The sequence below is a fragment of the Dama dama genome, chromosome 18 (assembly GCF_033118175.1).
Source record: "Dama dama isolate Ldn47 chromosome 18, ASM3311817v1, whole genome shotgun sequence".
Classification (NCBI taxonomy): Eukaryota; Metazoa; Chordata; class Mammalia; order Artiodactyla; family Cervidae; genus Dama; species Dama dama.
Window position 1 is genome coordinate 101,487,175 of NC_083698.1, and position 14,150 is coordinate 101,501,324.

Here is a 14,150-nt window from a genome sequence, read left to right on the forward strand (position 1 = left end):
TAAATGAAGAATGCCTTAAAGGAAGGGACTGGGCTTATTTATCTTTATATCCTGTGTCCTAGAAAGTGAAGTCCGTTGTGTCCAACTCTTTGTGACCCCATGGACTGGGCCTACCAGTTTCCTCCATCCATGGGATTTTCCAGGCAAGAATACTGGAGTGGGTTGCCATTTCCTTCTCCAGTAATAAAGATGTTATTGGTAAATGTTGGTTGAACTGAGGTTGGGGAATGGAAGAGAAAAGTGCACAGAGGCTGATGTTCTGATGTCCAGAAGAAAGGAGGAAAAGTGGGGTATTTGTGGTTTTAAGTTCATCCCCTCCATGGTGGAGGTGGGGGTAGGGTAGGGGATGTGGGGTGTGGGTGTCCCTGGGCTCAGCAGGAAGCTGCTCTTCCTTGACTTTCCCACAAAGATCCTGGGGTGTTTCTGGGGGCTTCACCCTCCCCCATCCTCACTCCCACCCTACCCTCCAACATGCCTGAAGCCCCACTGATGATGGATTCTTTTGTCCTGACAAGCAAATGCAAGTGGGACCAAGAGAGGAGTAAGTTTGGGAGGAAGTGGGAAAGCTGCTGACCACAGTACCCAGTATTCAGTGGGAGGAAACGCTATGACATAAGCAAAAAGAGACGATGACTCTGTCATTTCTCTTCTTTCTTTTCCTTTTTTAAAATGATGAAAGTAATACTTGTTCATAGAAAAAAGGACAGTTATAAAAGCCTTCGTTGTTGTTGTTTAGTCACTCAGTTGTGTCCAACTCTTTTGAGACCCCATGGACTGTAGCCCACCACTTCCTCTGTCCATGGGATTCTCCAGGCAAGAGTGCTGGAGTGGGTTGCCACTTCCTTCTCCAGGGGATCTTCCCGACCCAGGGATTGAACCCTAGTCTCCTGCTTGGCAGGGGCTTCCCTGGTGGCTTAGGTGGTAAAGAATCTGCCTGCAATGCGGGAGAGCTGGGTTTGATCCCTGTGTCGGGAAGATCCCCTGGAAAAAGGAATGGCAACCCACTCCAATATCTTGCCTGGAGAATCCCATGGACAGAGGGGCCTTGCAGGCTACAGTCTGTGGGGTTGCCAAGAGTTGGACAGGGCTGAGTAACTAATACTTTCACTTTCACCTGGGAAGCCCACAATCATCTGCCTTCCTCCACTTCTATATCCTAACACCAACTACTGTTAACAACTCTTTGAGAAGGAGCTGGAAATGTTCTATTATACAAATATATATTTGTATGACATATAATTATATAAATATATCATACAAATATATATGTATATATATATCATACAAATATATACGTATCTCACATATACATAACATGTGTGTGTAAACACATGCAGATGGACAGATTGACAGACAGATACAATTTCATGGAAGAAGAAAATGGTGGCTCAGGGAACTGAAATGGAGGATGGAGTTGGAGGTTGACCTGAAGAGGCTGTCCACGTACCAGGCTGGTGGGCTCCCCAGGGAGCAAGTGATGCACCGCAAGGGTGTAAGTAGGGTGCAGGGGTGTATTCAAATAATTGTATACTTGCATTGCAAAAAAAATGTTTGCAGTTTAGGAGGTGGGATATCTAACATCCAGCTGGCCTCAGTTTCCTTAACTAAAAAATGGGATAATAAGGTACGTTCTTCACAGGTTTATTGTGAAGATTAGGTGGGGTAACAGGTATTGTGCCCAGCACCCCTCCTAAACTTTATCTCAGAGTGTGCTATTGTTACTATTGTTACGATGGTTGCTGTACTTGCAGGCCTAGCACAATACTCAGCACACGCTTGATCCTCTGTCCATCTGTGGTCCATATACAGTAAGAACCTTGTGATTGCATTCCTCTTTTCTTTTTTTTTTTGCATTCCTCTTTTCATTTAGGAATTTCTTTCTTTTTTTCCCCCATTGTCTTTATTCCTTTTTTTTTTTTCTTTACTGCTTATAACTTCTTACTTCATGTTGTGAGACCTTGAAGAAAACTTTCTGGCACCTGATGGATATAAATCCTTGGAGGTATGTGGAGATATTTTAGATAGCAAAGGTACCTGCCCATTTTCTTACTTCCTCTCTCTTGCCTGGCTCCAAGCTGTTAGAAATGATTAGGTGGGAACATCTACTTACTTGCCAAAGGAATGACTGTTGTTGAAGCTGAAGCTTCAATACTTTGGCCATTTGATGCGAAGACCCGACTCTGGAAAAGACTCTGATGCTGGGAAAGATTGAGGGCAGGAGGAGGAGGGGATGGCAGAGGATGAGATGGTTGGATAGCATCACCGACTCAATGGACATGAATTTGAGCAAACTCCAGGAGACAGTGAAGGGCAGAGGAGCCTGGCGTCTTACAGTCCATGGGGTTGCCAAGAGTTGACACAACCTATGACTGGATGACAACTTCTACTCACTACACTTTTACACATGCTACCGGAGATCAATTAGAATTGCTTAAGAAAAATACCTAAAACACATTAGTGCTGCTCCTACTCATTGTGTACATTTTATTTATCTAGGTTGCATACATTTTAAAAGCATTGACCTTGCAGCTCCATTTGAGACATCCTGACCTAGTGAGTCTGTCCTTCTGAGATACTCTGTGTACTCCTTGTTTTAGAATGCCTGGCTTAAAACTCTTAGCTTTAATATTCTGCATCCCGAATGCTCTTAGTTGTCAGTAAAACTGAGCCTGCCTACGCACTCTTCTATTCTTGATTTATAAATAGGTTCAGCTGCCTAACAATTAAATAGACTATATTTTGCAACATGCACATTCCTTAAGGAGATAGAGGGCAGATGGCTTTTACTCTTATGATGCTATCTGGAAACCATCCTCCTAACTTTCCTAAGTGCATATGTTTTGAAGGATTGGCAAGGAGACTTTTGTCTCACAGGAAGTCTAGTATCAAATTTCTAGCAAATCTTCACAGGGACAGGCCAGGACCAGCTTATGCTGGTCAGAGAAGGTCTGCGCTACATGCTTCTATTATACATGGCTGCACATGCCTGTGGCTGTGAGGAATACCAGTGACAAAGGCTATAATACCCCAGAGAAAAGAACGATCGGTGGGATCCGAGGAGACAAAGATGTAGTCCTTAGGTAGAATCAAATATTTGATAAGACTGAAGGAAGGTGAAGGCATGCACATACCAAGGCCCATGAGAGATGTACCTGGCAACCTGGAAGGGGACTTATAGGGGAAATGGTGTTAAAGTAACTTGTCAGAACTGGGACTTGCATAAAAATACTGGGTATTATACAGCACTTTCAGATATGATATTTATTTTCCCATATAACGGGCTCCCCCGGTGGCTCAGACAGTAAAGAATCTGCCTGCAATGCAGGAGACCCCGGTTTGATCCCTGGGTCAGGTAGACCCCCTGGAGAAGGGAAGGGCTACCCACTCCAGTATTCTTGCCTGGAGAATTCCATGGACAGAGGAGACTGGCGGCCCACACTAGATAGGGTCTCAGTTGGACATGACAGAGCAACTAACACCTTCGCTTTCACTTCCGTATAATACAATGCATGCTGTGCTGTGCTAAATTGCTTCAGTGGGGTAATGCAATGAGTGCTGGGATTAAGTATCATCACTATTTTTTTTTTTTTTTTTTTTTTTGTGGAGAAAATTATGTGAAGAGAAGGAAAAGACTTGTCCCTTAGTCGGGGCCCTCCAGCTGGGTCTCAGCCCCATGGCCTCATTCTGCTCTCCTGTATCCAGGGTTACCCCACCTGGATATAGTGGGTGAGGAATAAGATCAGACATCAGAGCCCTCAAAGAGACCCAGTTCTAGTCTAGCTCCTGCAGCCTACTGGACATGACCCTGGGTCGAAGTCTTACGTTCCCAGCCTGTTTTCTCACAGTAAATGTAAGAGGTGAGTCTGGACAATCTCTAGAGTGTAGCCCAGAGACTGGCTGACAGTAGGGAGGGCCAGGGACTGTCCATACTGAGCGGCGTGTGCAGACGGGGACTGCCTTAGATGGCAGTAAAGCCTGGGAACACAGCGTCCAGGGTGAGGCACTGGACCCGCAAGCCAAAGCGCCTCCCGAATCCCGTTTGCAGGTAGTGAGGGTGGTAGAATTCAGTTGGCGATGGTTAAGTTTCCACGTTCAGTTGGAAAGATAAAAAGAATGAACTCAGGTCTGTCCCTTTCCCAGGACCTGGAGCACAAGAAGGCTGAGAAATCCCGTCGGACCAATGGGGGGCTCCACCGAGCGCAGTCTGTGAATCCCCCGAGGGCCGCCCCACCAAGCACAGCTTCCTAGAGGGTCGGTCCTGGTGGGCGCTGAAGAACGGGCGAAGAGGAGTCGCCCGCGTCCACGCCGGTCCTCTCAGCCCCAAGTGTGCGGGGGCGGCCCGCGCCTCCGACCCGCTCCCCCCACCTCCATGGCCAGGCCTCGCCCGCCTCGACTCCGATCCGCTGGCGGGGGCGCGGGTGATGCGAATTCCTAGAAGCTTTAAGTAGCTGCCCGGGCTCTGAAGTTAGGATCCCCCAAAGGGTCGCTGAGGTGCGCACTCACCTCCCCCCCCCCCCACCCCAAGTCACAGAGGGCCTGGGGTTGGGGGGTGGACGAAGGTAGGGAGAACGCCTCTCCCCGTCCACCTAAAAGGCCAGTCCCATCCCAGTCCTGCCAGTCTGGGCTGTGCCGGAGGGATTTGGGGCGCGGGGCTGACGGCTGGGTGGGAAGGCGGAGGAACAGCTGGAGGTGGCAGGTAACGGCAGGCCGGGCGAGGAGGGGACCGGGCCAGGGCGGAGGCGCCCCCGGGCCGCTTGAGCACCTCTGGGGCACCCGCCCGACCTCCGCCGGCTTAGCCCGGAGTAGGGACGGTGAGTCAGATCTCGGGCACCCGCGGGTCGGGCGGGGAAGGAGGGCAAGTCAGGAAATGACATCAGAGGCCTGTGTTTGGGGAGGGGGTGGTCTGCGCCCGGCCGGGGTGGCGGGGCCGGAGGGGCCCGCCTGGAGGGGAGGGGGCCGGGTCGGGGGTTGGGAGCGGGGGCGGGAGGACCTCGGCGAAGCCCGCGGCCCCGGGGCCGGAGCTGGGCCTCTTCCTGGGGGAGTTTCCCGCCGCGGCCGCCTCCCCGCCTCTCCCCGCCCCCTCTCCGGGCCGCTCCTTGTATGGTCTGCGCGCCGCGCTCTCCCCGCCCTCTCCCTCCCTCCGTCTTCCCTGCGTCCCTCCCCGCCCGGCTGGACCGGGACGCAGAGTCCGCGGACTCGGCTGCGAGGCGGCCCTCGGCAGACGCGGCGCGCACGCTCCGGCCCGCGGTGAGGCGCGGGGAGCCGCCCGGCGGCTGCCCACAGGGTCGGGGAGCGGGGGCGCCGAGGGGAGCCGGGCCGCGGCGCCGGGGGTGGGGGTCGGTCCTCAGCCCGGCTCGGCGCGGCGTAACCCTGGCTCCCCCCCTCCACCCCCCCGCAGCCCGGCCTGGCCATGGCGGCCCCCCGCCCGCCTCGCGCGATCTCCGTCTCGGCTCCGGTGTTTTACGCCCCGCAGAAGAAGTTCGCCCCGGTGGTGGCCCCGAAGCCCAAAGTGAACCCTTTCCGGCCGGGCGACAGCGAGCCGCCTCCGGCCGCTGGGGCCCAGCGCGCACAGATGGGCCGGGTGGGCGAGATCCCCCCGCCGCCCCCAGAAGGTAGGTGGCCGGGCTTGGGGGCTGGACCTCGGCGGGCGCCGGCCTAAGCGGGGAGTGGTTTCGGGAATTCGGGGGATGTTTGGAAAGGTTGCGGCGGAGGGGGCTGGGCTCCGACACCCAGTCCCGAGCAGATGTTCTTAGCTCATCGCGGAGCTCGTGGCTGGGAGCCAGGGCTCCTGGGACAGTTCCAAGTCCCCCCGCCTGGGGGTGGGAGGCGGGAATGTGGGGCGCGAACGTTCCCCTCTGGGTCCGTTTTCCGAAGTGAAATGGGAGATGCACCCCTTCTTTCCTGACCCGAGGCTCTCAGGGCGCCCTGCGAGCACTCCCTCCCCCCGCCTTTACTTTCTTTCTTGTGTGCTCCGGGACCCTCGAGAGACTTCTTGGGTTAGAGGTTAGGGGTTAGAACAGCTTCTTCAAGGAGGGGAACTTGACGAAGGGTCGGCGGGCCCCTGCTGACCGCCCTCCATCTCCTTCCAACCCCAGACTTTCCCTTACCGCCTCCTCCGGTGGTCGGGGAGGCAGATGATGCCGAGGGCGCCCTGGGAGGTGCCTTCCCACCTCCGCCGCCCCCCATCGACGAACCGTTTCCCCCCGCGCCTTTGGAGGAGGAGATCTTCCCTTCCCCACCGCCCCCGCTAGTGGAGGAGGGAGGCCCTGAGGCCCCCACCCAGCTCCCATCGCAGGTACGGAGGACCTGGAGGGGCAGCTACAGCGGTCACATCCCCAGGGAAGGAGAAGGAGGGTCCTTTTCCGCCGACCTTGGCGGCATCTCAGCCCTCCGGGAGGACGGGGTGGAGGTGGGGAACTGGCATGGGGCGCTCTGACCCCTGCCCCTTTAGCCCAGGGAGAAGGTGAGCAGTATTGATCTGGAGATTGACTCCCTGTCTTCGCTGCTGGATGACATGACCAAGAACGATCCCTTCAAAGCCCGGGTAAGGAGCAGGAGAGCAGGGAAGGCAGGGCAGTGAGAGCCGGGCTGGAACTCACGCCAAGGGCCACAGCCTCCTCTAAGGCACTTCTCTCTCCTCTGCCTTCCCTCGCAGGTGTCATCTGGATATGTACCCCCACCGGTCACCACTCCATTCATTTCCAAGTCCAATACTAAGCCTGCAACTGGGGGCACAGCACCCCTGCCTCCCTGGAAGTCCCCTTCTAGCTCCCAGCCTGTGTCCCAGGCTCAGCCTCAGAGCCCGACACAATTCCATGTCCAGTCCCAGCCCCAGACACCCCCCCAGCCTGTGCCTTTGGCCACCACCCAGCCTCGGGGGCCCCCAGCCCCATCTCCAGCCCCTAAGTTTTCTCCAGTGACTCCCAAGTTTACCCCTGTGGCTTCCAAGTTCAGCCCTGGAGCCCCAGGTGGACTTGGGTCCCAGCCCCATCAGAAGTTGGGGCCCCCTGAAGCTCCCTCTTCCACTGGCACAGGCTCCCCTCAGCCCCCCAGCTTTACCTATGCTCAGCAGAAGGAGAAGCCCCAAGTGCAGGAGAAGCAGCATCCAGTGCCGCTACCGACTCAAAACCAAAACCAGGTGAGGGTTGCAGGGAGACTGGGCTGATTCCCTGGGGGCTGGAGGCCAGGGAGGCAGGAAGACCGGGCTGAGCCCTGGGGGCTGGAGGCAGGGCTAAGTCCAGGATCCTGAGCCTGAGTGGGGTGTGGGGTGGTGGGATCGTTTTTAGCCCCTAGGGTTGGATGGTGGAGAAAGCGCTTCTGGGGGAGAGCCTGGCAGGGTCTGAGGCTGGGTGGGGCCTGACTGGGAGTAAGGTGACTCTGAGTTAGGGGGAGGATTTGGTGTACCTTCCCCTTTGCCCTGCCCCAGAAAATTAAAGAGAAGGATGAGATCATCAGCAGTCCAACTTCAGATCTTCCCTTTTCTTGGATTCTTGAGTTAATCTCTGCTCTTCTACGTGCTTTCCCTGCTGGAGGGCCCATCTGGTGATAAGAGCCACTGGCAATAAACACTGGTAAACACTGGCTGAGGCAGCCAGCTACTGCTCCGTGCCAGGCACTGTGCTCTGTACTCGGGAGGGAAGAGACCTCAAAGAGCTTGAGCCTAAGGAAGTCAGTGGACCTGTTACAGAATTCCTCGCTCACAAGACCCCAGGAAAGTTAGGTGAACTTTGAGCCTGGGTTCGTCATCTACCTTCACAATGGTTGTGAGGATTACTTGAGCCAGAGCTGATCCTGGGGGTCTGCATTGAGCGCATGAATACTCAAGGTAGAAAAGTTATCACTCCTGTCTGACTATTCCCGCCTTCCAGTTCAGGAGACTAATCGTCTGGGTTGAAGGGATCTTGCCAGATATTTGGTCCAAACAACCATGGAGTTGACTGACAGCATGGATTTCTCTGTGTGTGTGTGTGTGTGTGTGTGTGTGTGTGCAAGACACTGTAGGAAGAGATGCCAAGTGCCAATGAGTTTTGCAGAATTCCGTTGTTACAGGAACTCCAAACAGGGAGCCAGTGTGGAGGCTGGCAAATTAGGAAAAGGCATCAGGGTGCTGGTGTGCCTTTAATGATGGCGGGATTTAAGAATCCAGAGAGGAGAGGGAAGGGCATTCCAGTGGGACCAGCACGAGCAAAACTCAAGGGCACAGATACACCAGGGGTGTCTGGAGGACAGAAAGTAGAAGGCCCCTGGGGGGAAATTGTAGAGCTACACTTAGAGAGGTGGGTGGGGACTTGGGGAGGCAGCAGGGATGAAATAGTGCACCTAGGGAGCCTGCGGGTCCTGGAGAGGCAGGAATGTTGTCTGAGTAGAGGTGTGGCTGCATCAGGAGGTTTTGGGGAAAGTTTTTCCAGCAGAGGTGTGGACTAGACGTGGGAGGTCAGTGGCGCGTGGGGGTGCACTCCTGGGTGACAGTAACATTGCCAGAAATGAAAAATAAGGCCCAGATCAGAGAGCTCTTACAAAGGAAGCGCCTCCAGGCTCATTAGCTGATAAGCAGTTGGAAGAGACTGGGAGAGGAATTAAAAAAAAAAAATGCCCGGATGTGTTGGGGAATGACAGAGTTGCTGACAAAATAGAGAAGTCCAGAAGGGGAAATGGTGTGGACGGGAAGGGGAGGGTCCGGCTGTCAGCATGTTGAGCAACAGGTTCCAGGAGGATCTCCTTTCAGCTGGAACTGTCATTCAGTCAGAAATGGGGGGGCAAGTGGCAGGAGGGGGCCAGGTGAGAGGTGTGTGCACGCAAGGTGGTGAGAACCGCAGCCCAGGGGCTGCTCACACCGGGGGCTGGGAAGAAACCTGGGGGATGCTCCTCTGCACCTGGGAGGAGCGGGAAGGATGGCAGAAGGAGGAGGAGAGTCACGGGTCAGGGTGGCATCTCCAAAAGAGAATGGTGGCTGAGGGGCCCCTTTAGCGTGGCTCTGAGGGGGATGAGGGCTAACGTAAGGCCAGGGATTGGGCGATTCAGGATTCAGAAGCTGTGTCCTTTTGAGGGGCAGTGAAGGAGTGAGTGGGTGGTGAGAAACTTGGGAGTTGCCCAAGTAGCCTGTTATCAGAGGTTGGCAGGGGAACACGGAGGGAAGACGTGTGTGTGTGCGTGCATGCGTGCGTGTGTGTGTATGTGTGTGTGTGTGGTCTGTGTGTATAGGGTTGACGTTAGGGGAGGAAGGCTCAGGTGTGAGTGTGAACCAGGAGGAAGAAGTCCGTGGAAGAGAGGGCTTGGGGTCCCTGAGAGCTGGGTGCACTGTTGGTGCCAACTCCACCCTCGGGGCATTTCCAGCCTAGAGACCTTGGACAGGGTGGCTGCAAGCAGGCTTTTGTGATGAGGGAGCTTGGGATGGCAGGCTTCCAGCTCCTGGGTCACGTAGGAGGTGAGGTCATCTGAGAGCGAGGGGGCAAAGCCACGGGGGGCTGGAGGCGATGGAAAGGTTTGGAACAGCTGCTCTGGGGCAGGCGAGACTGGGAACCCGCAGCAGCCAAATGCCAGCCAGCTGCGCCTGGATGGAGGGTGCGGAGGGCCCCTGCAGTGTTTGGTGAAGTCCCTCTGCAATCGTCTCCCCACCTACTTTCTGCAGCTGGGAGGCAGAAACAGGAAGCGGGCAGTGGCGTGGGCCCAGGGTTGGTTGAGATCGGACTAGATAAGGGACGGTAGTCTACTGGTGGCCAGGGTGGCTGTGAGAGCCTTGTGGAAATCAGTGGTCAAGGGAACTGGGCCTGCAGGGAGGCCAGACGGAAGGGAGCGGATGCAGAAGGCATGTGGGAGAGGGTTGGGAGTCAGAGGTGCCAAGGCTTTTCTGAGCAGGTTCCTTCAGGGAGTGAGAATGGGAAACGGGGAGGAGGTGATGGTCGGGAGGTTGAGCCCAGGATCTTGGGGGTGGCAACTGGTAAATCTCAGGTCTGAGTGGTCCCACCGTGGAAGGTGACTGAGCCGGAGGGACGTTTGGAGCTGTTGGAGTTGAAGAGGCGTGAGTGCCACGCATGTTGAACCTGGAATGTTGGTGCTGGCAGGCAGGGGGGGCGCGGAAACAGCAGCTGGATTGTGTGGTGGAGTGTGGATACCCAAGGGGAGCCGATATCGGAATAGTTCAAACTCCCAAAGAATGGAAGAGGCGTTTAAGTGGCACCAGAGAGCGAGGGCTGGCTGTGTCCTCTTCCTCTGTCCCCGAGATGCCAGAAGGGAAAGACTGGGAGCGGAAAAGTTGAAGCTTACGTAGAAGAAGGGGCTCGCAGGAGACTCCCACTGTCAGTTAAAGACAGGAGGAGGCCGGGAAAAATGGCTGAGAGCTGGAACGTCTATAGTGGATGCAGCTCTTGATGCAGACAGGTGTGAGGGTGGTGGAGCCAGGGCTGGGGGCAAGGTGACCGCGGGAAGAGGGTGGCTTTGAGATTCCCCGTGTCAGGGACTGAAGGCGTTGGCAGGTAGAGTGTTCAGTGGTGGGGCCACAGTCCTGGGTAGACTTAGCAATGGAGACCAACTCAGCATTCCTGGGGGACCTTGTTATGGAGATGGTCCTACAGGTCAAACGGCCCCCATGGGGCTTCTTCCCAGGATGTCTCAGGGTTACTGGCACTGCCGACCCCCCAACTCCACTCCCACCCCCAATCTGCAGCTGTCTCAGGACCCCCCTGAACAGGAGGGGCGGGCTGGCCGGAGAGGGGCCACTGGAGAGTGGCCCTTCTCTGAAGCCTCCTGGGGAGGGCCTGGGGTCAGCCAGGTGGTCCAGGACCCCCCTCTATGATGGGACCCTGGGACCTCTGCGTGGGAGCTGGGCGCTGGGGTTTAACCTGACTCCCGCTGTGTTGTACCCTCACGCTGACAGGGGCTGCCGGGCAGCCGGCGGGACGGGTAGGTGTGTGTGTGCGGGGCTGCCCCCGCCACCGCGCGCCGGGCTCTCCATGGGGGCCATGGCCCAGCATGCTCTGTGGGGTTGACGCGTGGCCTGGGTGCTTGGCGCTTCCGTGACCCAAGTTGCTGTGTGCGTGGCCTCCGTCCGCTCAGTCGTTCCGGCCTGTCTGTGTGTGCGGGCAAAGCGGGTGGCAGGGTCATCCTCGTCCCCTGATTTGTGTGGTGCTGGGGGTCGGGGAGGGAGACTGAGGAGCTTTTGGGGGTCCCACCAACCTGAGTATCTGGAAAACAGGAGACGGGGTGGGGGGCGGGATTCATCCTTTTCGGGGAGAAAGCAGAGAAGCCAGCTGGGGTGGGTTCTTGGAGGGCGGTGACCCTTGAGAGAGAGAGAGGGCATGAAGAAAGTGTTGGGATTTCAGGTGCGCCCCGCTGGGGCCCCAGGGCCTCTGACACTGAAAGAGGTGGAGGAGCTGGAGCAGCTGACGCAGAAGCTGATGCAGGACATGGAGCATCCTCAGAAGCAGAGCGTGCCCGTCAACGGTGAGAGCCCACCGCCCCGCCTGGAGGGATGGCCCCTCCATTTCCGGGCCGTTCCCAGGCCTGCGGCTCCCGGCCTAGTCTGTCTGATGCCAGCCGACCCCTCGTGAGCTCTTTTTTTGCCCTTTCTCCTGTGTGATCTCCATCGTCTCTGGCCTCTCCAGAGTCCTGTGGCCGGTGTCACCAGCCCCTGGCCCGTTCGCAGCCCGCGGTTCGCGCTCTGGGGCAGCTCTTCCACATCACCTGCTTCACCTGCCGCCAGTGTGAGCAGCAGCTCCAAGGCCAGCAGTTCTACAGCCTGGAGGGGGCTCCGTACTGTGAGGGCTGCTACACCGTGAGTCCCGGGGTTGGGGAGTCGGGGCGGGCACGGGGCAGACAGCTGGCCCTCGGGTGCCAGTTCCCTGCTAACCTCCAGCTGCTACCACCCTCCCACCCCGCCTCCGCAGGACACCCTGGAGAAGTGCAACACCTGTGGGCAGCCAATCACTGACCGCATGCTGAGGGCCACGGGCAAGGCCTACCACCCACAGTGCTTCACCTGTGTGGTCTGCGCCTGCCCCCTGGAGGGCACCTCCTTCATTGTGGACCAGGCCAACCGGCCCCACTGCGTCCCCGACTACCACAAGTGAGGATCCCCCACCCACCTCCGGGCCCTTCTCTGGGTGCCAGCGATGGTTCGTTTGTCTGGGAGCCAGGCTGCCCCCAGCCCCAAGACCGCTCTTCAGTCTCTGGGGCTTGCTTGCCATCCCCACCTCCTGTCTGTGGATAGCAGGGACCGGTTCATCGGGACTTGGCTGTCCAGTGGCGTTTGGCCTGCCGGCTCATCCCCTTCCCCAGCCCGGGTCTCGCTCTCTGAGGTTTCTTTTTGGTGTGGTCTTGTGTTCAGCACTGGACCTTAGTGACTTTATTTCGCACGTAGGCTCCTTTCTCAGAGTGCCTTTGGAGATCAGCTGTTTGGAGCTCAGGGTTTCCCCTTAGAAACAGTGTTTACAAGGTAGCTACTTTCTGAGGCTATTGGCAAGGTTCTGCTGATGGAGCCAAAGGACTGGAAAGCTGCAAGCTCAGACCCCCACCTCTGAGTGTGAGTGGGGTGTAGGTTTCCAGGGCTCCGTATCCCTTTGTGTCCGACCCCCCCCCCCCCCCAGCCCCAGGGACCGGGCCGAGGCGCCCGCATGACGGGGGGTTAGCGAGGGCTGGGGGTCTGGGTTGGGGTCCTCTGGGAGTGCTTTGGGCAGGGGCTGCAGTGCGCGTGGTGGGGGTGGGGAGAGGTGGGACGTTCCCAATGAGGACCAGGTACGGCAGCCAGCCTTCAGCCTTTCTTTCGAGCCTCCTCCACCGAGGCTTGTGGGGCAAGATGTACAAATCAGTCTGCCTTCTCATTTCCTTGCGCTTGGGGTAGGTCAGCGCCCGGCGCCCCATCCTGACACTCACTGGCATTGCGCCCCGCAGGCAATACGCCCCCAGGTGCTCTGTTTGTGCAGAGCCCATCATGCCGGAGCCTGGGCGTGAGGAGACCGTGCGCGTGGTCGCTCTGGACAAGAACTTCCACATGAAGTGCTACAAGTGCGAGGTTGGCTGCACCCCCCGCCCCGAGCCCCTCGGGGATGGGAGGTTGGTGGGACGCTGCTCACGGGTTAGGCGGTGGACAGTGCTAGCTTGCAGGACCCGGGTGCTGCAATTTGAGGGTGGGCAGTGGCGGCGCCCACACCCGCCCCACGAAGATGCGTCCTTGGCTTCAGGATGGCCGCGTGGGGTTCTCTGAGTGATACAGAAAGGAAAGGGGGCCGACCCCCAGGAGGGAAGGGTGTGGATTTGTTGTGGGAGGTTGGGGGTCTCCGCAAGGTTAAAGGAATTGGAAGGGAGGTGAGGCAGGTGGGAGATGCCCCACTGGAAGCAACCACTGCCCATCCTGGGGGAGAGTCCTCGGGGACAAAAGTGTGGGTGAGAGGGGTGGGGGTGGGAGTTGGGGCAGCTGTGGCTGGGCCGATGCAGAGAGAACAGGGCTGAGCCCTGAAGTCTGGCCTCCGGATGTAAAGATGGAGGTGGGGCGCGTGGGTGGTGGCCCTCCCGGCCAACGCGCGCTCTCTGCTCCTCTCAGGACTGTGGGAAGCCCCTCTCCATTGAGGCGGATGACAACGGCTGCTTCCCCTTGGATGGCCACGTGCTCTGCCGGAAATGCCACACCGCCAGAGCCTAGACTGAGTGAGGACTGGCCCCTTTCTCAGACTGCAAGTCCATTCCCCCATCAGCGGACCGCCCACGATGAGACCACCTCCCCTTCACCCTCCCCACAATTATTTTTTGACGTCCAGCCCCTCCCTCCATACCAAACCCCACCCCAGTCTCCCTCCTGCCCTGATCCAGGGCCCCCACGTGGCCTCGGGGCTGCAGAGTCCCAACCCTGGGGTCCAGTCCCCCCGAATCCTGCAGGGATCACCCACCATCGTCCAGGTAACCCCGCCTGAGGGTGCACCGGGCCGAGCACTGCTGCTTGCACTGCTGCACCGACGCCCTTGGCCTGCCTGCCCTTGAGCAGCCGCGTCCTCTGCTTGCTAAGGGCCAGGAGATGCCCGCACCCGGCCTTCTGGGAGGCTGGGCTGGGCTCACCAGCCTGGACATTCCCCCACCCCCCAGCCCCAGCCCCCGTGCTGCCAGGTTGTGGCTACAGCTACAAATAAAAGACAGTGTTTTCCAGAAAGCTTAGTAGTTGACTC

The 14,150-nt window shown here is 57.6% G+C and overlaps 1 protein-coding gene across 1 annotated transcript; it reads left to right on the top strand.

Annotated features, from left to right (window-relative positions):
* Positions 1-5,166: 5,166 nt before the first annotated feature.
* On the top strand, positions 5,167-14,134 carry ZYX (zyxin). Its single transcript, XM_061165979.1, has 10 exons — positions 5,167-5,247; positions 5,399-5,612; positions 6,096-6,295; positions 6,452-6,544; positions 6,656-7,138; positions 11,319-11,439; positions 11,601-11,770; positions 11,883-12,061; positions 12,886-13,006; positions 13,535-14,134. The coding sequence occupies exons 2-10, from the start codon at positions 5,411-5,413 to the stop codon at positions 13,631-13,633; spliced, it is 1,668 nt and encodes a 555-aa protein (XP_061021962.1). The 5' UTR covers positions 5,167-5,247; positions 5,399-5,410; the 3' UTR covers positions 13,634-14,134.
* Positions 14,135-14,150: the final 16 nt, after the last annotated feature.

Excerpts from the sequence above, each read along its gene's own strand:
- ZYX (XM_061165979.1), top strand. The coding sequence starts at position 5,411 with ATGGCGGCCCCCCGCCCGCCTCGCGCGATCTCCGTCTCGGCTCCGGTG. Across the intron at positions 5,613-6,095 it reads CCCCCCGCCGCCCCCAGAAG|ACTTTCCCTTACCGCCTCCT; the intron begins GTAGGTGGCCGG and ends TTCCAACCCCAG. Across the intron at positions 12,062-12,885 it reads TGCGTCCCCGACTACCACAA|GCAATACGCCCCCAGGTGCT; the intron begins GTGAGGATCCCC and ends TGCGCCCCGCAG.